This window comes from Antennarius striatus, chromosome 15 (genome assembly GCF_040054535.1).
Source record: "Antennarius striatus isolate MH-2024 chromosome 15, ASM4005453v1, whole genome shotgun sequence".
In the NCBI taxonomy this organism is placed as follows: domain Eukaryota; kingdom Metazoa; phylum Chordata; class Actinopteri; order Lophiiformes; family Antennariidae; genus Antennarius; species Antennarius striatus.
Window position 1 is genome coordinate 14,273,148 of NC_090790.1, and position 23,631 is coordinate 14,296,778.

A 23,631-nucleotide genomic window follows, 5' to 3' on the forward strand; every position below is an offset into this window, starting at 1 on the left:
AAGGCTGAATCTGAACTAACCCCTTTACTCTTCAACAACTTTAATGACCCACAAGAGTACTTTGACTCAACTGTTAAGATGTGACTTATATCTGTATTCTTGGTCCAGAGCTGAGAAAACTAATACAGGGAGGTGAAACTAATACAAACCCTAAACTAAAATCTTCAAAGTTCAATGAAGACAGGAACAACTGCAAATATTCAATGCTGTGGATGCAAATAAAAAGTTAGAAACACTGATACAGCATAGTGGTTTAGGTGTGGCAGACAATGAGTTGTGCTGCACAGGATTTTCTCTGCATAATGAAAATTGACCAATTGGTGGTCTGGAGGCGGCACGGTGGCGCAGTGGTTAGCGCTGCTGCCTCACAACACGGCGGACCCGGGTTCGAGTCCCGCTCTGTGTGGAGTTCGCATGCTCTCCCCGTGTCTGCGTGGGTTCTCTCCGGGTTCTCCGGCTTCCTCCCACCTCCAAAAGCATGCGCTTAAGGTTGATTGGCCGGTCCCAAATTGACCATAGGAGTGAGTGTGTGTGTGAATGTATGTTTGTTTGTATGTGGCTCCGCGGTACACTGGCGTCGTGCCCGGAGTGTCCCCCGCCTCACGCCCTGAGACTGCCAGGATAGGCACTGGCTACCCCGCGACCTGCGTTAGCGGATTAAGCGGGTTGGAAAATGAATGAATGACTGAATGAATGGTGGTCTGGAATGTTTCTCATGCTGTCCTCACACCTGTTTGCCTTATTTGAAACCACAACTGAGGAGGTACTAAAAATGTAGTACTTGGTACCAGGCATCTTTAACTAAAGGAAGGGCAAAAAGGGCAAGTAGAGCTGGAACCATTCAGTGGAATTTGGACTTCAGTGGAATTTTGAGTCTTGTTGGTCTACAGATTCATTTATTCATCTTCTTATCTGCTCTGTCCGCTTTTCCGGCTCACTTGGGTTACTGGAGCATATCCCAGCTGGTTTACGGGCGAGAGGCGGGGGACACTCTGAGTGCGATGCCAGTGCACTGCGGAGTTCTAGATTCAAAAGTAAAGAACGTTATTGGTTGGAATCTGGAGGTCTTTCTAGGTATGGTTCGCAGGTTACACCAGTGTCACACTTAAAAGCCAATGAACAAGACATTAAATCTGTTTCTATTTAAATCCGCTGTATAAATTGTCAGCGCTATCCAGTGGATAAAGTGAATTTTCCACTCGTGAACAAGCTGGATAACACTAGATTAAAATATATGATTAATTTTTCAGATATATTAAACTTAAGTTATGGATGAAAGTAGTCTATTAAGTAGCATTTTCCACTGATATCATTGTAAACTTTAGGCATTTTCTTCAGATTAAGGGAAATACAAATGATGGAGAACGCCTTTAATGACGTCATCCCACCCCCCTTTTCCGGTTCCTTCGGTCGCTCCTCCCGTTAGCCGTTAGCCTCCTAGCTCCGGATCCTGTCGACAGTAGGTGCATCCGGGGAAACGGAGGAGAAAAATACCGGGTGGAGGAAGCAATGAGCACCGTAGAAGCCGGGAGAGTACCACGGTGACTGGACAGCGAGTCTGTCGCGGAAACAAGTCGCTTCACGGTGCGTGAAAGTAGCTGAAATCGGCCCAACAGGAGTCGAAAAACAGCGAACATCCTCCCGAATGTCCCTCCTCCTCCTCCGTCTTCATCCTCAGTAGTTCTGGAGAGACGAGCAGAAAGCTCGTCCAGAAACACATTTTAATATGTTTATTTGAAAATCGGTACCTTTTAAAGCTGGTTAAATAAAGGTTTAACAGTCGCCATTAGCCTGTTAGCTTCAGTCTTTAGCTTCAGGGGACTTTGTAACGGACGTTAGCCTGTTAGCCTGCTAGCTTCAACTTTTCATTATTTCTTCATGAGCGTTAGCCTGGCTACCTTTTCCCAACAATTCTGGTTTAAAAATGGGAATTAAAATTGTTTCCTTCCAATAACTGCTTCACAATATTGTGGATCGTTTGGAAAGATGTTTGAAATATGTTTGACAAGTTTCCTAGAAAGGTTGTGAGGAAGAAAACAGGATGTTTTGTCAGTGACAGACGCTGACCATTGTAAGATCAATGTCACTGTATTTATGATTTATAACGTTGCTTTAGATGACCTAAATCAAACTATAGATTTACAGATTTATAAATATTTAACATGCTAGAAATTGCAAGGTTGCACTAATTCAATGTAAAGAAAATTATTTTTTACACGAAAAAAATATTTTTTTCTCTCTCACCAGTGGACCATGCAGTCAGTCCTTGCTCATCCTCGTCGCTAAAGAGAGAGAGAGAGAGAGAGTGTGTGTGTGTGTGTGTGTGCGTGTGTGTCTATGAGATCCAGGATGGGGTTTGGTCGGGATCTTAGGAATTCCCATGAGGGATTACTGAAGCTGCAGGACTGGGAGTTAAAGGTAGAGCTCTCTCCTTTACTTGTGAAGCATTGTAATGTTGTCTGACTTCAAGTAAACCTGATCTTTTTGACTGTCAGCACACATATGAACACATCTGCTCCGACAAATCATCAGAAACCCAATTGCTAGTTAGTTAGCTGCTCAGATGCTGCACATTTCTTGGAAACGTCCGTTGGGTCAGTAAAGATGTTCCGGTTCTGCAGTGCCAACAGTTTAAATGTCTGAACATGATTTCAGCGCAGTTATACTGTCTCCCTGTGATGCTACAGGGCTCTTTGGTTCTCTACACCATCACATTATATACCTCTGGTTCCCTTCAGTAGAACACTGTCTGGTCCACTACCCTTTGGATGGATTTACACCTTCATGCTCTGGTGTTGTGTGTTCTGTACAGTGTTACTGCAGTGCTAAGGTAGTAAATTTTGTGAAAGTGAGGTTACCAAGACGCTTTAGTGGGTTCTGACAGTAATCGTATAATAGTTCATTCTTAGAGACCTTCAACACATTTTGAGACTTGTAGATAAATAATCTAGCAACAGAAGCTACGTAACACCAGGTGTTCATAACAAAGGAAATGATCCAACATATTATTTAATGAAATATAACAAATTTTGACCTGAATATAGTTCATTATTAAATTCAGCTTTGCCTTCAGCTGTCCTCTGAATTCAGTCAACTCAACTTGTGTTAGTATCCGTACCACCTACAAGACTTTGAATAAGGCCAGTACTGACTGTAGAAATGTTGTTTATTATAACTACATTAACATGTATGTGTGCTACCCCCAGCTACTGGAGACGGTGAAGCGTTTCATGACACTGAGAGTGAAGAGTGATAAAGAGTATGCCGCACTGCTGCTCAGCATGGCTCAACAGACGGAGAAGCAGGAAGCTGCTGATTACGTCAGCACTGTGAGCAAGGTAAGGAGACCCCTCTGGCACAACGGGGTCCAGAAGAAGGCTTTTAGGGGTCAGCTGGGAGCCAAGACTTCAATTTTATGTTTGGAATTGAATAAGCTCAACCCTGAGGATGTCTGTAGTCTGTTTTCAATCATTGAGATCCTGGTTAAAATGTCCTGTCGCCTCGTTTTCAAAAGTATATTTTGTCACTTGTATTATCTTCTTCTTTTCCTTTCGGCTTTTCCCTTCAGGGGTCGCCACAGCGAATCAATTGCTGTATATTAACAGTTTCAGGCGGTTGGGAGAACAACACCATCTGCGATAAGACAGTCTCCTCCTATTGAAACCGTTCTTGACCTCTGACCTCTACTGATGTTTGTCTCAGTCATGGTCTCAGGTGATCCGTCAGACTGAAGCGTTGGGTAGAGTCATGAGGAGTCATGCAGATGATCTGAATTCTGGTCCTCTGCACCGTCTGGCCACGCTGATCCGTGACAAGCAGCAGGTGAAGAAGAGCTACCAGAGTCTTCATCAGCAGCTGGAAAGCCACAACCACAAGGTCTGCTGGGAAACTTTAAACTTCTGTCCAAACGACTGAGTTAATTTCTTCCCTTTCCACAAGTTCTGCATAAACATGTTTACGACTGAAAGTTGACAATTAATATTTTATGTTTCAGTCTGTCCACAGTCAATTAGCTTATTAGTTAACATGTTGTATTTAGCATGTCAGTTAGCATACTGATGAGTACTGAAGTTATTATTATTATAAGAAAGATGAAGCCTTCAAGAAATGATGATGATGTCACTCACCTTAAAGATACACATGAGCACCCTGAACTGATAACTGATATGAAGTGGTGACCACTGAAAGATGTTCTGTTGTTTTTTGTTGTTGCTAGGTAACTCGGAGCGACCTGGACAAACTGAAGGCGACGTATCGTCAACTGAGCCGCGACGCCAACAATGCCAAAGAGAAATACAGAGAGGCTTTGGCCAAAGGTTTCTGCCATTATTCGTTCGCAAAAACAAAAACACTCAGATTTGATCACGTACCTGACACCTTCTCTCTTTCCTGACCAATCACAGGTCGGGAGGCGGAGCGAGCTCGAGAGCGATACGACAAAGCAACGGCAAAGCTGCACAACCTTCATAACCAGTATGTGTTGGCAGTGTGTGGCGCTCGAACGCAACAGGACGAGCACAGGCGGCATGCCGCGCCTTTTCTGCTCGACTCTTTGCAGAGAATGCAGGAGGACATGACCCTTGCCCTGTAAGTCACATGTCAGCTCGCTAACGACACATTTCCACTATGTAGTCCAGGCTCCACTTGGGTATTTTCCTGCAGATTGTTTTCCATTAGTACACAGTAACGTGGATGCTACGCGACACTGCTGTGACATATTAACTTGCTGGCTGCCAATGACATCCTTAGATGTGAATTGGGGAGGGCTGGGGGACGGTCTGGCAGAGCTCGTCTGTGAAAAACAGGCCTTAAGTCAGGGAATTTAGTGTAATGACAACTGATCCAGTTACGGGACAGAGAAGTTATTTCAGCTTACAAACAGCAAAGTCTGTGTATGTCAGGGCGCACCCCCAAGCGAACAAGGTGTTGCTCTCAGCGAAGTATCTTGCCATCGGGCAAGAACAGAAATAAAACACCACTAAATGCTTGGAGTGTTGGAGAAAGTCCATCGAAGGAGATCGATTGATACAGAACACTGGCAGCCCATGAGTTACTTGTGACGCACACCTCTTAAACACCTCTTATGATCGTCTCAGTAACTGTTTAAGTCATGAATGTCTTTACATCACTATAGCTGCTATAAGAAAAAAAATGACCAGCCAAAGCTGCCTTACTGGGTGAGTTTGGTAACCATTGATTTGTACAGATTGTACTTTTACCTAAACGTCAGTGAGTGGACTGAGCCAGTGTTCCACAGTGGAAACGTGGTAGAACAGATGTGTTGTCAGAGACTTCAAAAACATGTGTGCACATTACTGCAGTAGAAGTAACCTGAATGAGTACTGTTGGACCAGCGTTGGTTTTTTTGTGTGTTACTGCAGTAAAAGTATCCTGGAGGAGTACTGTGAGATCAGCAGCCTGCTGACGGAGGAGATCGTGAAGGTTCATCAGGAGATCTCGGCAGCTGTTGATCAGATCGACCCGCTGGCAGAGTACCAACACTTCATCGACGCCTACAGGTCAGAACCCCAAACACATCACACATTGGTTCTGTGCTAAAAGCGTGTCTGTAGCTGTTTGTCACCACGATGACCTGTTTCCAACAGCCTCTTTACATTTAGGCTTTTTAAGGCGGGGCTTGTTTTTGCCGTATCATTCTATAGATGCATTACAGATCGTGGTTTTTGGTTCTTCTACTTCCACTCCTTAGATGGAAGCAGAGGAACTGTGTGTGAGTGTGAGCTGCTGGTAATAAAGTGTTAGAAGTAATCATCAGTTTATGGTCAGTTAATAGCAATTAAAGCAGCACATTCTGAAGGATTGTACCATTACATCTCTACTTTCTCTTCAGTTGTGCTGTTTTCTGTGATGTTCGTATAAATTTGAGTTTTCATCCAGACAAATTTTCCTCCTTTCACTTGGTGAGATTTGAAGTGTTTTCCTTCAGCTATTAAAAATACACTTTTCTTTTTTGATTTTACGCAATGCAAAAACAACCTAACTTTTTAGAATCATTTTGTTGCAAAAAGGGAGAGACGGTAATAAAAGATCATGTGAAATACTGACCAAGACCACTTATTGATCAAACAGAGTTATTTCAGCGATGCTCAGCACACAGAATATTTTGAAAAGCACAAATTAATGGCCATGATGACGATGCATCACATCTCACAGTCCTGATGAGCTGAAGATGTTCTTCAAACCTTAAATAGAAGTCAGGTTGATTGTGATTCAACCACAATCTGGATCAAAGATGATCTCCACAGCTTCACAGCTGTTCTCTTAGCCGCTGGTTCTCCCTCTGCTACCGTCACAAAGATGGAACAGCATCTCGCCCCATCACATATTCAACATATTTAGATTAGATTTAGACAAACATGTGTCTGTGGGTTCCTGTGGTAATGTCTGTCTCTGGTTGCTGTGGTAACAGGTCTCCAGATACGCCAGAGGCAAGTGTGGATTTTGACACTTCTCTTTTGGAGGAGACTGACAACCTACCGGCCAATGAAATCCTCTGGAACACGCTGACAGCTGACAGCCTGCAGGCCATGTGAGCTCCTAGAGAATACAACTGTTACCGTAACCTCACAAAATAGAAGTTTAAAATCCCATGTCATATCTCATAATCCCAAAAGTCACCAATAAGGTCCTGAAATTTGTTTCAGAATGTTTGTCTTGAAAACCATATGTCTTAAATGGTACAGTTTTGTAGTCATCAGAAGTTTCAATTTAAATGTTCTGTTTTTTGTGACTGCAGTGGGTTTTATGTTCCTTTCTGCACATTTGTTTCAGTTTGTCTTCGGCGACGGAGGAACTTGTGTTGACTCAACAGAATCTTAGGACAAAGGAGGCGTTAGCGGACGATCTCGGCTCCAAAATCCAGACGAGTCAACAGAGCACAGAAAGGAAGAGCGAGTGAGTCGGCAGAACGACATGGTGGAGGGAGAATGTGTGTCTCACCTGTCTGTCTATCTCTCACCTGTCTCACTTCTCCATCATCCTCAGCTCTGTCCTCCTCCTGAGTCAGAAACTGTCTCTTCTTGAGCTTCACCACGCCGTCCAATCGCTGCGTGGCTCTGAGGCTCGTCTCTCCTCCCAGAAGGCTTTGCTGGACGCCAAGATGGCCACTGCCGCGTCCCCGCCTCCTCCACCCCCCGCCCCTGTGCTGCCCTATGAGGACGACGCCCGCTCCGTCGGATCCACTGTGAGTATTATCTGTTCAAGACACATTTCAACCCTGGGCTGTGTTACACACTCTGTGTGTGTGTGTGTGCGTGTGCGTGTGTGTGTGTGTGTGTGTGCTCAGGACAAAGTGAAGGAGAGGACTTCACGGTTCGACACTCTGCGACATTCTATAGCTGGAATGATCCGCTCTCCAAAGAACATGATGGGCTCCACCTCGGTGAGATCATCATCATCATCACCTATCTTTCTGTGTTCATGTGTTTGTTTAATATGCGCCCCCTCCCCCCCACCGTAGCAGTTTTTTGACGTCATCCCAACGTCGGAGCGCCCCCTAGCAGATCAGGAGTGGTATCACGGCGCCATCCCCCGTACAGAAGCACAGGAGTTATTACGGCAACAGGGAGACTTCCTGGTGAGAGAGAGTCACGGTAAACCAGGAGAGTACGTCCTGTCGGTGTTCTCTGACGAGCAGAGAAGGCACTTCATCATCCAGTACGCAGACGTACGTACATGAATGCAGTAAATGTATGTGCTGAGCACACGGTATTTACACACGATGACTTATATTTTTCTCTCTTGTAGAATCACTACCGTTTTGAAGGGACCGGCTTCCCCACCATCCCTCAGCTCATTGAACATCACTTCACCTCCAAACAGGTCATCACCAAGAAGTCTGGAGTCGTGCTGCTCGTCCCCGTCATCAAGGCGAGCACCACTATTAATCTCTTTCATATTAGTGCTAAAACCAGTCCCACTCTCTGTGACCCTTTGAGTTTATTATGGACCAATGCCACGTGTGTGTGTGTGCTCACAGTGCATGCTGGGATGACGTACAAGGAGCAGATCTCCCTGATTAGCCGTCATGTTCTGTGTTTGTACATCGAATATCAGACTTACTTGTAACATCAGCCCTTAAAGTACATTCCAGCTTTGTATTTAACATTGTGGTTAATCAGTGACATGAAACATGTTTGACATCAGATGTCGCTGCACCTTGTAGGAGCTCACAGGTATTAAGAACAGATGAATATAAAAGAATTCTTACATGGGTTCCTCCTGGTTAACATCAGCAGTTTGATGGAGTGTAATTCTGACCAGGCAGTAACACCATTTGATGTTTTTTAAAGAAGAGAGCATTTGAAATGAGAGGACACTTTATTATTAATTTATGAGACACAATTTAAAATTTTAAAAAGCAGCTAACAGCAGTCAGCAGCTAACTCCTAAAAGAAAATGTGTGTAGAATAGGCAGACAACGTTGACGCTGATGGTTAGAGTATGGTACGCCATATTCTCAGTGAAGGTTATACATGTTTTCTGGATCTGTAAGTTGAACAGAGCTTGTTTCCTGTATGTAGGATAAGAAATGGATCCTGAACCATGAGGACGTGGTGCTGGGAGAGCTGCTGGGAAAGGTGTCCTCACTTCCTGTTTCCTTTATCTATCATCTGTCAGATCGTTGGCGATTGTTGCTAACAGTGCTGTCACTGTGTCTGTCTACCCCCACAACGTCGTCATGCCTCGCTGTGGGGGGGTATTCAGGGTAACTTTGGCGAGGTGTTCAAAGGGACGCTGCAGCGTGACAAAACTCCAGTGGCTGTCAAAACCTGTAAAGAGGATTTACCTCCAGAGCTGAAGATCAGGTTCCTGTCTGAGGCCAGGTCAATATTCATCAGTTCATTATTATACATTGTATTTGAAGAATTATTCAATTTATGTCATTCACGAATATTGTGATGCATTTACACTGAAAAATGTGGGAGAAATTTCTCTATGAGGTAGTGTGTTGAGCTAGTGTGTTGTGTCGCTGTGATTGGTTGCAGGATCTTGAAGCAATATGACCACCCTAACATTGTGAAGCTGATTGGTGTTTGTACGCAGCGACAGCCCATCTACATCGTCATGGAGCTGGTTTCCGGTGGGTGGAGCTTCTGTTATCCATCATTGTTTATGTTAATGTTTATTAACGCTTCGCTGCATTGTCAGGCGGAGACTTTCTGTCCTTTCTGAGGAAGAAAAAGGACGAGCTAAAGACAAAGCAGCTTGTTCGCTTCTCTGTTGACGCTGCCGCTGGTATGGCATACCTGGAGAGTAAGAACTGTATCCACAGGTCAGTGAGGACTGAACAAATCACTGCATATTGTAATGAAGGCAGAGCAGCTCACAGATCACGTATGTCCACCTGACTCTCAGGGACCTGGCGGCCAGGAACTGTCTGGTGGGAGAAGCCAACGTGTTGAAAATCAGTGATTTTGGAATGAGTCGTCAGGAAGATGATGGGATTTATTCTTCATCTGGACTTAAACAGATTCCGATCAAATGGACGGCTCCTGAAGCTCTGAACTACGGTAAAAACCATCAGACGCACCTGAATCACTCACCTGCGTCATTTACCTGCATAACTTGGATGTAAACGTACAACATTATGTACTACTTATCCTGTTGTTATCCCTCATGTGTCCTGCGCTGTGATTGGTTGTTACAGGCCGTTACAGCTCAGAGAGCGATGTGTGGAGTTACGGCATCCTTCTGTGGGAGACCTTCAGTCTGGGAGTGTGTCCTTATCCTGGGATGACGAATCAGCAAGCACGAGAGCAGGTGGAGAAAGGTAAAAGATGAGCTGTTGGCAACATCACCATCACCAAACATGTTTTTGGTTGATTTTATTCTCATCTTTTCATGTTAATTATTTTTTAATTAAATCAAAAATATGTGTAATTCTATTCCTGGTTACTGATCGCAGCGTTAATAACATAATTTTGACACTAATCCTCAATTTCCTCCTGGTTGCTAGGCTACAGGATGTCATGTCCTCAGCGTTGCCCTGATGACGTGTACAAAGTGATGCAGCGGTGCTGGCAGTACAACCCTGAAGAGCGACCCAAGTTCTCCGATCTGCAGCGAGATCTCGCTGCCATCAAGAAAAAGTGACGACATTCTGTACGGATGCCGTTTAGTCAAAATTATGACATCATAATTCACCACAACACCATCACATAGAAATTATGAGAGTCACAAGATGGTCACCACCTGGAAATGATGACATCATCATTTCCTTCACTGTCATCAAGTTGCGATAACATTAGAGAAAGAAGGCTGAGTCTTATCCTCAGTCTTGAGTTTTTATATCCTGTTTCTTTGAAGGTGAGCGCGGGGAATTGTTGGGCGCGTCTTTTAAGAAACAACATGAAAATACTTAAAAGGTTTTGGTAAACACTTAATATCAGACCGTCATCTCTGTTATGATGTCACACCGTCGTAGCACACTGAGCATGTTAGCAGAGCAAAACACAATGGTGTGATCAGTTTAAGGTGTGACATCACAGATGCAAGTGCAATTTCATAAAGTTAATGCTAATCAGTTAGCATTTAGCCAATATTTGATCTATTTTAGCTAGTGTAAGCCTGACCAATCACTACTGTCTCTTGGTCATGAAGTATAACGGTTACAGAAACTACAAAAACACGACAATTCAAAGGTAACACGGACAAGTTTATCTTATTGAGCTTAGCATGATTGTTGTGCATCAGAAACTGACTACAAGTCAGTGAATGAATTTACTTCCTGTTTGAATCAACCAATTTGAACACTAAACATTTCCACAAATCAGATTTCAACACTAACATCAACACTTTATTTTATCCTTGTTTATTTATTATGTTTTTATATTTTTTATATGTTTCTTAGATTTATAAAACATTTTGTAACATTTCTTGTGAATCTGAAGGAAATGGGACCTTTATTCTAAAAAAACAGCGATCACTTATTGCACAGACAAAACGTACACTTACTCGTTTTTTTTTAAATTTTATTTTTTTATTTTATTTTGGGTTAGTCAGTGATGAGGCCTCTCAACACTAAAAAAACAAAAAACTATTTAAAATAGGTGGTAAAAAGTTTTGATGTTTAAATTCACTTAAGAAAAATATAAATTTATTTTAAACCAAAGGAAAACATTCACCCAAACAAATGGCTGAAAAACTTTGAAAAAAAATTATGTCAGTATTTCATGTTCCCTGACTGTCGGTGTAACTGAGATGTTACCAGGTCAGTTTAAAATGTTAAATTTTAATATAAACTACGGTTTAAAAAACAAAAACAAAAGATGAGTCCTGATTGGTCAGAGTCATTTCTTGGACTGTGAGGGCAGAGCTTAAGTGTTAGTTATGTCAAAGGGCTGCCTACTGTTAATGTACATAAATAAGATTTTTACAGTTTGTTTTTTATGAACACTAATCAGTGTGTGTTTTCTATGTTTAACTATGTAAAAATATTACAGCATTTATATGACAATAAATTTGAACAAGCACGCCTCATGTTTGACCTCCTCATGTCATTTAGGTCTGTATCTTATGAAATTATTTATACCATGTTTTATACAACGGATCTAGGTCTCTGCAGGTCGGTTATGTGGAATGTATCCTGTCCCAGGTGACCGGAGCGATTCATTGATTATGTGGCTGCTGTATTTTTAAATTCATTCTTTGAGCGGCAAGAAGTCAATTTAAAGGTGTAAAAACTCTTCTTCTCTGTGATGCTTCAAGGAGTAGTATTATTAATTGGCTGCAGTTTTTAAGGAGAAGTTTATATACTGTTAATCAACATTAAAGCATGGACAAGTTTTTCCAAATCCTACTGAGACATCAGTCCCTTAAATGATGGAATGACCAGATTCACGGCCGAGTTCATCACTAAACCCAGATTTCGGGCCTGGTTTGTCATAAATTCATCAAATGGAATTACATTTTCATTTAAATGCGAGTCTCCTGTCCACCAGGGGGCTGCGAGTCTCCTCCTGTCCACCAGTGCGCTGTAGGTCTCTCCCTGTCCACCAGGGGGCCGTAAGTCTCCTCCTGTCCACCAGTGCGCTGTAAGTCTCCTCCTGTCCACCAGGGGGCTGTAAGTCTCCTCCTGTCCACCAGGGGGCTGTAAACGTTAAGACCGGGAGAAGAAGGAAACCGGTGCCCTGGCTCTTCCTCTTCCTTCGGCGGCCTCAGAGGTAAGAGGCAAGACCCGCTGACAGAAACGCAATCTGAGTTTAATCCAGTGTAAATATTTTCCATCCGTCAATCTGGAGGAATAGGTTTTATTCAGGATGATTAAAAACACCAGCCGGCCCTAGATGTTTGATGATGGAGCTGTAGTTTTTGTTATAACCGGTTTGTGTTGAAGGCTCAATCGGTAGCTGTCGGCCATGTTGGCTGAATAGACTGAATTGAACTGTCTGCAAGTCGCTAATTTCTTTCGGGTCTCGTGTTTCAGCGCTTTAGTGTTTTTAGATTTAACATCGTCACTTATATAGACTCCGTATCTATTGCTGCCGGAGCTGGTGTTGAGCTAATGCTAACGTGTGTGGCTACAGTTGTGGATGAAGTCGGTAATGACTCTGTTTTGTTCCAGGTGTCTGAAAATGGTCCGCTACTCTCTCGACCCCGAGAACCCGACTAAATGTAAGTGAAGCCGACGTGTGAAGTCAGAGCTGCTTGGTTGCTGTGATGACTTCTTAGGACACCTTTGGATTAAACATGAAAACAACCGAATGACGACTGAGCGATCAGGTTGTCTTTAAAGTGCGTTGAAGTGATTTCAGATCAGTGGTTTCAGGTGTGTTTGTGTCTCCCCAGCATGCAAGTCCAGGGGCTCCAACCTCCGGGTTCACTTTAAGGTAGGCAGAGGAAAACAAACCCTAAAGATTTTAATCTGCTGCACAATAAATTCATCTGTGTGAACCATATTTATGTCATAATGAGCTCTGCTTGTTGGATCGCTGTCCTGTTGCGTTGATATCATTAACATCAAATTCACTCAGTTTGACTTTTTAAAAAATGGATTGTAAACCAGTAATGACAGAATATTGCCTTGATGAGTGCATGAAATGTGCTCAGTGGTACTTTTCACTTTTTACTCAGTGGAGTTTTTACTATCAAGAAAAGTGTTGCAACGTATGACGTTAACCTTTTTGGTGGATGGGGGGGTAACATCATTAGTGGGGCTTAATTCACTGTTGGATATTAACTTAGCATTTAAGCAGTCGATTGACTTTACATGTTGATTTTTTTTTTTTACAGCTGAGAAATGTGTCCTTACAGAATAAAGTGTTGGTTCAGTAGTTGTCAAAGTGGAATTGTTATCATCCTCCTATTTAAATAGTTATAGAAATTGTTTTAAAAGAAAATAGTTGTAAATAGTTGCTTTTTGTTTTGCTGTGACAAACAAAATGGTTTGTGCTGTAATCATGGGAGGTCCTGACCGGACCTTGTGGGTCTTCTGAAGCGAGTCCCTGTCTGCTGGTAGGCAGACGTCTGGCAGTTGTTGGGACGTTCACTCTGATGCTATTACTGATCGTTTGTGTCTGCTGGTTTTCCACACCAGAACACCCGTGAGACGGCCCAGGCCATCAAAGGTATGCACATCCGTAAGGCTAACAAGTACCTGAGGGACGTCATCGTCAAGCACCAGTGTGTCCCCTTCCGCCGCTACAACGGTGGGGTTGGAAGGTGTGCCCAGGTGAGCCGATTAAAACACACACTAACCTTCTAGACGGGTTGCTGTGATGACCTTCTTAGGACACCTTTGGATTCAAGATGAAAACATATTGATGTCTGAGCACCTTCTATGGATGAAGGTCTGTAAGGAGAGAAACCTCCCGTTCTAAATGTTTGTCGTTTTTCAGGCTAAGCAGTTCGGCTGGACTCAGGGACGTTGGCCAAAGAAGAGTGCAGAGTTCCTGCTGCACATGCTCAAAAACGCCGAGAGCAACGCTGAGCTCAAGGTACGTCCCAAAGCTCTGGTTAGCGATTCATTGCTACATGTTCATACGATCACCTCACGCCTGAATAAAGCTTCAAGTACACAGCTCCAGATCTAGTGGTGAATAGATGAGGCTTTCAGGTACCAGACTTCAGGTCGTAGCTCAGGCTGACCTGCTTCCTGTACTTCTTAGGGTTTGGATGTGGATTCTCTGGTCATCGAGCACATCCAGGTTAACAAGGCCCCTAAGATGAGGAGGCGTACCTACCGCGCCCACGGCCGCATCAACCCCTACATGAGCTCGCCCTGCCACATTGAGATGATCCTGACAGAAAAGGAGCAGATCGTCCCCAAACCAGAGGAGGAGGTCACTCAGAAGAAGAAGGTAGGAACCCCTCTGCAGTGTCGTTGGGGCGGGATGGAGTGAGTCCGGTTGTTGCGGTGATGACTTCTTAGGACACCTTTGGATGAACCATGAAAAGCAGTTAAACTCTGAGCAGTGACCAGTCCCAGCACTGGATCCAGTCAGATGGTTCAGATACGACTGGCAGGTCGGTAACGCTGCGTTTTGTCTTGCAGGTCTCTCAAAAGAAGCTGAAGAAGCAGAAACTGATGGCACGGGAGTAAGACTAATAAAACCAGTTAAACCAGTCCAGTCTAGAGTTTTCATTCGTTGGTCTGTGGGATACAACATCTGAATTACTTTTGCTATATAGTAACTGCATCACTCACATGAAGTCACGGGAAACACCACGGTAACCATCAGTCACTGCAGCAAGCACACTCAGCTGTGTTTCCATGGTAACATGAAGCTGTCACTACAGTAGTTAACCATGAAGTACTCCTATTTGATATAAGATTGTTGCTGCAGGATTACAAGTGAAATTCTGACTTCTTTGTTTCAAGTGTAGTTGAGACCACATTGAATAGAATATGCAGAGTGAACCAATCCGCTCTTAAGCAGACATACCTCCAATGTGAACCATTGAGTTCAGTGTCTAATACTGAATTGATCAACTTTTGGAGACTGTAAACCTGGACGCAGCAACAGGGAACTGATCAGTGATCATTCATCTTCCAACCCACTTAATCCGCTAACGCAGGTCGCGGGGTAGCCAGTGCCTATCCTGGCAGTCTCAGGGCATGAGGCGGGGGACACTCCGGGCACGACGCCAGTGCACATAGAAACAATCATTCACACACACACTCCTATGGTCAATTTGGGACCGGCCAATCAACCTGAAGCGCATGCATGGAGGTGGGAGGAAGCCGGAGAACCCACGCAGACACGGGGAGAGCATGCGAGAGAGCATGCACAGAGCAGGACTCGAACCCGGGTCCGCCGTGTTGTGAGGCAGCAGCGCTAACCACTGCTCTACCGTGCCGCCCAATGTAAACTAAATAAAAATGATGGCTTTGGAAATTGTGTCTGGAAGATATCTGTTGTTACGAATACAAAGCTTATCCATAATTACATACTGTAAGATATTAAGAATAACTTGTATAAAGCCAACATGAGAAACAGGTAATGTGAAAATAGGAGCAGGTCAATTTAAAGGCTCTCCATGATTACATTTGCAAATGTAGAATTTATTGGTGTTATTTAATTTATAAATTTGAATTACATCTAATTTACAGTGTAAATGTTACAACTGATGGGTAATATAGCACAGTAATATTGTTAGTCGTTCAGCCAAAGTACTTAAATATTATTTAAAGTAGTGTAACATCAGAATTGTAGTTGACCGTCGTAACTAAGCAGTAAATCAAGGGGCTGCAGTCTTCTTGCGGTTCTATGCTTGACCGCCAGGGGTCGACAATGTGAGCATTCTACCCATGTCTCGCCTGAGGGAGGTGAAACCAAATACAGTGAATAGAATATAAAAATATATACAGTAAATACAGATTTAAGGAAAATACAAATAAAACAATTTCAATTCATGGATTCCACCATCAATGACTTGATATGATGGATTAATGAATGATTAATTTTAGGTATTGTGATGACCTGTAACAATCATCCAGTATATAAACAATAATGAGTTAGTGGTAGTTAACTGGTTTTACTGCGGTAACTCCAACTCAACTGTAAATGAAAATACCCTAAAAGTAGAGGGTTGACGTGTTTGACCCGACCTGTTCAGAACCAGATTCTCAACATAACCGTCTAGACCGGAACCACCAGTAACCCTTCAAGTGGTTTCACATGTGACCTGAACAGTGACGTCACACTCGTGCCTGCAGGGCCACGTTGAAATTCGAGAATCACACAAAAGTGAAGTGTGGTAGAAAAGTTCAGGTAATGAAGGTTTTTTAATCTGGACAACAGGCTCCTATTAATTATGACGTCACACTATGATACTATTAAAAAAGCTGACTAAAAATTCTGAAATTTACCAAAATTGATCAACCATGATAACTGAATTAACTAACTATTGTATATGCAAATGCTCAAACACTCCGGAGATCAGTCTTTGATTATTGATTATCTGATGCTGAAATGTCACAATTCCCATCAGCTCAGTGCATCTCTGCTTCTGCTGTTGATGAAATGAATATTGTTAATTGTTCCTTCTTAAATATGTGCAGTAAAATGTTAACTCATTAGCATTAACTGCTTGCAACTACAGTTAGCATATTTCCTGCTCTCAGGGGGTTACACAGATTTTCTTTTTTTTTTTCTCACGCCCTATTCCAGCTGAGTTAGGCTCCAGCTCCCCGTGACCCGCTACGGCGGATGAAGCGGCAGAAGATGAATGAATGAATGATTACTGAGCAACACATTGAATCAATCCTGCTTCTACTGCACCCATTTTAAGAGGGATTTAAATTTGACTGCACATTTTTCACATTTTATTTGCATATCTGTAATAATAAAGAAGCTAACGATTGAAAACATTAATTTAAAAAAGTTTATTTTTTAATCAATATGAATAATGATAAAAAATATTTGGATCCTTTTCTACCATTAATAATTGCTTTATGTAAAAAGGTCATATAGATGTTTTACCTTCTATACTTAAAGTTGGCGAGCTGACCGTTTAATTTCATTTTTATAATTTAATTTCATCATAGCATTATTTTAGTATAATTTATAACATAAAACGTTCTTAACTGTTTGTAACACCCCCTGTGGTTTGGAACTAAAGGCCAAATTTAATTCCTGAGAATGTTAGGTTTTAAATTTAATTTAATGACTTAAACCTTTAAAGTTTAGCAATATTGATTAATATTATAATTTAAATATGAATTCTTTAGTAATGATTTGATAATTTTTCTTTATTGTTGAATTTTTACATTCTAGTAGATGAGTCAGCATTGGTAGCATAGCACTGCTATTAGTCGGTCATGTGTGTAACCCTTACCCTTACTCAAATTATCAAAAGTATTTTTTAAAATAATTTTCAACAAACATAAAACGTTTGTACAGTACAGTACGTATTTGGTGTTGATGCCCTCTGGTGGTTGGACCTGAAAACTAAATTAAATTCCATCTTTGCTCTAGAATTTGTAAAAATTGAATCTGAAATTGTTTAACTTATGGTCTTTAATTTTAAAGGCTGCTATTCAAATTTGTAAAGGTTAAAATTATAATTTTAAAAAATCAATCAAAAACACGTGTATTATTTAAATCATTAGATTTGCGGATTAACGGATGTAAAAAACCCCAAAAACCCTGCATTTAGTTTCTGCTCATTATTCAAATGTATTTGAGTCTCCGCTCATTTCTTTGACATTAAATATTAAATATGATTTCTTTTCACCTATAGCAAATCAGAGCCCCGCTGCTCATCCAATCAGGACGCCGTCTTAAATCTAGACGGGGCGGCGTCATCATTACTTCACCCAATCAGGACAGAGACCCCCCCACCCCGTGTCTCGGTGTCGTTCCCTCAAAGTTTGGACTGAGGTTCACATCACATCAGCTTTTATTATGAGTCACAATTTCTTCAGCTGAGCCTCGGCCTCCGAGACCGGCTCTGACCAGTACCCGATCCGCTCCATCCCGACTCCATACCGGACCCGATCCGCTCCGTCTCCACTCTGAACCGGACCTGATTGACTCGATCCCGGCTTCGAACCAGCCCGTCCCGCTGGAAACTCTTCGTGGATCGTGGATGTAGCTGTGGGACCGAACCTGAGATGGACTTTGACTCCACGGAGGGTCGCCTCTAGTCTGGACTCTGTCAGGTGTGCAGAGACCTGAAGATCCGGAGTGTGTGTCCCCGTCTAGACCGTCCCGGACCCCCCACACAGAAGTGGTAATGTTAGCGGTGGGTCAGATGGACGGGTCCCGACAGAGCGCCTTCCTCCTCAGCACCCCCCCTCTGGCAGCTCTGCATAGCATGACCGAGATGAAGACCCCCCTCTACCCGGCGTACCCACTCTCCTCCACCGGCCCCAACTCCTCTACCTCACCGGCCACCACCTCTCCGAACCCCGGCGGCATGGCTGTGTCCTCCCCGGGAATCAAGAGCTCCTCGGGGCTGTCCTCGGGGCTCGGGTCCCCGCAGCTGTGCTCCTCCGCCACTCCTCACGGAATTAACGACATCCTGAGTCGACCGACCACCACGGTGGCTGTGGCCGCCGCCGCTGCCGCCGCCTCCTCCTCGGCGGGGATTCTGTCAGGGCTGCCCCGGTTCAGCAGCCTCAGCCCCCCGCCGCCCCCCGGACTCTACTTCAGCCCCGGTGCGGCGGCGGTGGCGGTAGCCCGGTACCCGAAGCCCTTGGCGGACCTCCCGGGCAGGACGCCGATCTTCTGGCCGGGGGTCATGCAGAGCCCCCACTGGAGGGACGCCAGATTCACGTGTTCACCGCGTAAGTGTTTCTGGAATGATCCTGAATAAATAAATGATTTTTTGGTAAATGTTTGCGCGCCACTGGCCCCCAGGAGCCCTGATTGATGTGTTGTGGTTTCAGATCAGAACTCGGTGCTGCTGGACAAAGACGGGAAGAGGAAACACACCCGGCCCACATTCTCAGGGCAGCAGATCTTTGCGCTTGAAAAGACTTTTGAACAAACTAAATATCTGGCGGGACCGGAGAGAGCGCGGCTGGCCTATTCTCTGGGAATGACGGAGAGCCAGGTCAAGGTGAGTCTGGAGAGGTTCTGATCAGCTACCAGAGAAGAACAATCTCATTTGATCTCTGCATTAAAAGAAGAGATCAAATGAGAACGCTTTGAAAAGAGTCAGCTGTGACTGTTGACACTCCAAACCGTATAACTAAATAAATAAGTAAATAAATACATTTCAAATCTATTTGTCCATAATCAATAGTAGATTTACGTTTTTAATCCAAAGTATATTTCCAGTTTAAAATTTTCTGCTCTTTTTTTCTGATTCGTTTCATTGAGTTCTCTTTAACATAAAAACCACATGGCTTTTATTTAAAGCTCAACATCTTTTCGTTTAGAGAATAACTCCCGACCTGAAAGCAGGCTTTTAATGCAGAAGACGTAAAAGTGAACATGAATCCGAGTGACTGAGATAAAATATCCTCTCAATTTATCATCTCCTACATGAAGAAAGGAATGTTTTTAAAAAAAAAAAAAAGATTGTAATAGAAACGCTTTAAAAACTAAATTCAGTAGCTTTGTTTTAATTTACAATTTCAATTTGTCCGATTCCAGACAAAATCAGTCTTAAAACCTCAAAGTTTTAAGTAATTATTTTATAAAATTTGAATCCAGTAAACTGTTTTGATGATCCCCTCAATCATTTTTTCAGCATCGTTTAATGTTTTTCAGGTTTCTATGTGAAATTATCCAAAAATAATTCTGCCAGTTTTTATTCGAATTATATTAAGTAGAAAAGTGACGTTTGTGTACAGAAACACTCAGAATGAATCGAAGTCAGTCAGAAGGTGATGGTTTTAATTTGAATTGATTCTGATAAACCCAAACTGTGTGTGATTCCGTTAATATTTTATCTAAAGGAACACGGTGTAGGGGAATAAAACGTGAACTAAAACATAAAACAGCAAATATTTTTATCTATTAATTTTTTTAAATAAACAAACTCATTTCCAAACAAAGCCTTATCGTCATGTGATGCCATTGAAATTAATTCATGATCAATAATTAGTTACATTAATTTACAACTGTTGCACTACATGACTGTCATTTTTCAAACATCAACAATATTTATTTATTTTTGCAGAAAATTTGTCCTCTTTTTATGTCAGAAATCAGAAACCAAATCTTCGTGTTTTCTGTTCATCATCTCAGGACCCCTGACGTTTATCTTGTGACCCCTCAGTGGTCCTGCCCCACAGGTTGCGACCCTCTGAACCTCGTGTAGTGTTTCGTGAAAAATTAGATGGTTTCATGTGACAAAAAAAGAAGAAGAAATTTTCAACAAAGCCTTAGAATTTTAGAATTTAAAGTGAAACAGAAATCTTTGTCAATGGTATTTGATTATTTTGTCAATAGAACATTTCAAAATTTAAACGAAATCCCCCTTAAAAATTAATATAAATCTGAAATTATTTTTTAATCGATTAGTTGTATGGCGGAACATGAATATGCTGTTTAATATTTTCAAAAACATCGGGAATGATTATTATAATTACGTCTCTGTCTAAATCCTTTTCAAACGTTTTTAACACAAATACAAAGTATAAAAATTTCACAGTGTAAGAAATCTGTCATAAATGAAGAGAGGTTCCAGTCATTAATAAAAATAAAAGAGCAAATATTTTATTGAAGTTCAATACATTTGGAAAAGAAACAACCTATTTTCAGTTTTCAGAAAAAAAACTATTGAAACTGCCAAAACTCATTTGATGATAATTGGTCGCTGAAGGACAGAAAATTAACTTACATTAATGTGGATGATTTTTTTTTCATACATGACCAACATTTGTATTTATTTGTTTCTATAAATCCAATAAAAATATTAAACTATATTGTTAAATATTAGAAAAGATAATTGAGAATAATTCCCAGACTTAAAAAGAAAATCAGCATTGACTTTAATGTAAAGTGAGTGCTGACTTGACCGTGCTGACCGACCGGACCGGACCCGGTGTGTCTGTGTTTCAGGTGTGGTTCCAGAACCGACGGACCAAGTGGCGGAAGAAGCACGCAGCGGAGATGGCGACCGCCAAGAAGAAGCAGGACTCGGAGACGGAGCGGCTGAAGGCTTCGGACATCGAGGATGAGGACGACGAGTACAACAAACCTCTGGACCCGAACTCTGACGACGAGAAGATCTCACAGCTGCTGAAGAAACACAAACCGGGACCGGGACTGCTGCTGCACACCGAGACCGACAGCTCCTAACTTCTCCTCTTCGGTGGTTTTTTTTGGTGGAAATCAAACTCACAAAAGTTTTCCTCCATATTGTTTTTGCACGAAGGAAATGAAACCGAGGAAACGTTTGGTGTCCAGAAACACGGAGATCGTGTAAATAGAATAAATAGAAAAAAAAAATATCTGCTGTGAATAATTTATGTTTTTGTACAGATCAGCTGTTTGTATCACTAAATAACATCCGGCGGTCCGTGAAAGCCGCATCAATCTGGACTTTGAACGTACCACATGCGGCTGTAGAGAAAACATTTCCCGCTTTTTTTATTTATATGGTTTAAAGTTGTGATTGCGCCTGCGCATTGTGTATCTCGCAGGTTCATGTAATGCACTTTTATTTAATAAAAAGTCAAATGTTTGTTGTTGTTTTCAAGCCATAGATTAATGAATATTGATTGATGACGTACTGATTAATGAGTTAATCACCTACAGGGAAAACTAGCCAATGAATCATCTACTTTAATATCAATATCCTCATCAGTCAATCTGCAGTTATCAGCTTTCATTTACCGCCGCCGGGATTTTGGAGTAATTTGAGTTATGAAACATTTAAACAGAAAAAAACCGAATTTTCATTCATTTACAAAAGAAAAAGAAGACGTATTGATTTTACGACTTTTATTGGTTTTTCGTTTTTGCCACTTTGTCCGGTAATCAGCGCGTAGTTATTATTATTATTATTATTATTATTATTATTACTATTATTATTAGTGTATTCTACCGGCAGCAGGCCGCCGCCTCCGTCACACCCTTTCCTCGGTGTTCGGAGTTTTTATGACCGGAAATCAAAACCAAACAAAACATAAATAATATTAATACATGCAAAATGTATGTGATTTGAAGACCTGTAGGTTTCTACAGCTTCAACAGATCGGAATGAAAGTTTCAATGTGACATAAACGTGTTGCTCGTAAAACGTAATTGATTGCGGTTGAGGGTCACGTGATCAGGGAGCCGTAATTATCATTAATTAATTAAAACCCGGAGCTTTAGGCGACGTTTTTCCAGGAGTCACAGCCTGAAGGAGTCACAGCCGGACGCAGCAGCTCCCTCCGCGCTTTTTGACGTCCACTCCTCGGTGTTTGGTGAGTGGAGACAAACCTCAGCGGCAGACTAAAATAAATTGCTGCAAAATGAACTTCCTTTAATAATATTTGCAGTCTACATTTTCTTTCGTCATTGGAAGGAAATTGATGGTTTGACAAAAAAGTCACAGAAAAAAAAATGTATTATGAGGAGATACGGGTTTATTTTGATTTTCAGAAATAGTAAATGGTTTATAGATGACTGTAAGCAGACACATGATGTCAAAGTGGAAAGTTTTAAATGGCTTTATGAAATTTAAACACAACATGAGACGGTTTCTGATGAGATCTGTATGTGATGGCTGGGTCTGAATCATTTACACACATTTGTTCATTTTTGGCTGAAACAGCTTCACTAATCACAACTAAGGAGATGGTTATTAGCTTTAATCGTATAGCTAATTGTAGCTGTAGCAGCAGAAAATCAGGATTACGATTTAATGTCTCCAGTTTGGAGTTGATGAAATATTTTAAACAACATTTTATGACTTCATTTGGATTTGTCTCTGACTGTTCTCCTGTTTCAGATTTTATTCTGACATTTTTTTTAAGGTCAAACTCACCTGAACAGAAAGCTGACAAACAGAGCAGATTGAAATAAACATGTAAATCCTGATGAACTGTGACTCATCTAATGTAAATAACAAAGTGTAATTAACCGAGGTGTCTTCATAATGTTTCATCTTCTCAGAGATGAGAAGTTTGAGTTAGTCCAACATCACCTGGGTTTTATTTCAGATGACCAACATGAGAATAAAGACTGACTGAGAGTTGGTTTGGACTCTCACACACTCACTAGTTGTGTTTTATTTGACAGGAAATCAGATTTAGATTCAACTTGAATCAGATGCTGCTTCTGTAAAATTATTATTGATAGTTTTCATTTGAAAACTATCAATATAATTTTATTATCATGATAATATTTGACTAAAAATGCTATGAATTTAATGTCATGCTCTAATACAGAATATAGGTTAATGAAGACAAATCAATAATATCTTAACAGTTGAATAAAGAATAAAATTTAATATTTTTAATCTTGACCGCGGTGCACTGGCGTCATGCCTGGAGTGTCCCCCGCCTCACGCCCTATGCCGCCGAGATAGGCTCCGGCTCCCCGTGACCCGCTGCGGCGGATATAGCGGTGGTAATCTGAAGATGACTGACTGACTGACTATTTTCATTTTGAATTAATGTTCAGCAGTTTTCGCAGACAATTTAAAATTCTAGGATTCTTAGCATCTCAAGCAGTTTAGCATCGGTTTGAGCATATTTAAGCTAAAAATTGGCAAACGTTA

At 41.8% G+C, this 23,631-nt stretch overlaps 3 protein-coding genes and 3 non-coding genes across 9 annotated transcripts; all 6 read left to right on the plus strand.

Annotated features, from left to right (window-relative positions):
- The first annotated feature begins 1,402 nt into the window (after positions 1-1,402).
- fer (fer (fps/fes related) tyrosine kinase) lies at positions 1,403-11,497 on the plus strand. 4 transcript variants are annotated; one of them, XM_068335204.1, is made up of 20 exons: positions 1,403-1,584; positions 2,248-2,418; positions 3,207-3,338; positions 3,703-3,876; positions 4,217-4,316; positions 4,404-4,587; positions 5,382-5,519; positions 6,431-6,550; positions 6,793-6,915; positions 7,006-7,204; positions 7,307-7,402; positions 7,481-7,687; positions 7,768-7,890; positions 8,544-8,600; positions 8,728-8,846; positions 9,009-9,103; positions 9,172-9,295; positions 9,379-9,533; positions 9,671-9,793; positions 9,980-11,497. In XM_068335204.1, the coding sequence occupies exons 2-20, from the start codon at positions 2,338-2,340 to the stop codon at positions 10,114-10,116; spliced, it is 2,487 nt and encodes an 828-aa protein (XP_068191305.1). In that variant the 5' UTR covers positions 1,403-1,584; positions 2,248-2,337; the 3' UTR covers positions 10,117-11,497. The 4 variants fall into 4 exon arrangements, with proteins under 4 accessions (XP_068191305.1, XP_068191306.1, XP_068191303.1 ...); XM_068335205.1 differs by having other exon boundaries at positions 7,484-7,687; XM_068335202.1 differs by having other exon boundaries at positions 7,006-7,402.
- A 634-nt stretch (positions 11,498-12,131) lies between these two features.
- rpl17 (ribosomal protein L17) lies at positions 12,132-14,587 on the plus strand. The gene is made up of 7 exons (XM_068334638.1): positions 12,132-12,185; positions 12,587-12,636; positions 12,811-12,851; positions 13,559-13,693; positions 13,860-13,958; positions 14,130-14,321; positions 14,516-14,587. The coding sequence occupies exons 2-7, from the start codon at positions 12,597-12,599 to the stop codon at positions 14,561-14,563; spliced, it is 555 nt and encodes a 184-aa protein (XP_068190739.1). The 5' UTR covers positions 12,132-12,185; positions 12,587-12,596; the 3' UTR covers positions 14,564-14,587.
- LOC137609034 (small nucleolar RNA SNORD58) lies at positions 12,674-12,741 on the plus strand. Its single transcript, XR_011038276.1, has one exon. It is a non-coding gene; the product is annotated as a small nucleolar RNA SNORD58 (small nucleolar RNA).
- Positions 13,732-13,797, plus strand: LOC137609032 (small nucleolar RNA SNORD58). The gene has a single exon (XR_011038274.1). It is a non-coding gene; the product is annotated as a small nucleolar RNA SNORD58 (small nucleolar RNA).
- LOC137609033 (small nucleolar RNA SNORD58) lies at positions 14,373-14,437 on the plus strand. Its single transcript, XR_011038275.1, has one exon. It is a non-coding gene; the product is annotated as a small nucleolar RNA SNORD58 (small nucleolar RNA).
- Positions 14,588-17,774: 3,187 nt separating the features above from the next.
- On the plus strand, positions 17,775-21,454 carry nkx6.1 (NK6 homeobox 1). The gene is made up of 3 exons (XM_068335279.1): positions 17,775-18,754; positions 18,857-19,029; positions 20,982-21,454. The coding sequence occupies exons 1-3, from the start codon at positions 18,202-18,204 to the stop codon at positions 21,219-21,221; spliced, it is 966 nt and encodes a 321-aa protein (XP_068191380.1). The 5' UTR covers positions 17,775-18,201; the 3' UTR covers positions 21,222-21,454.
- Positions 21,455-23,631: the final 2,177 nt, after the last annotated feature.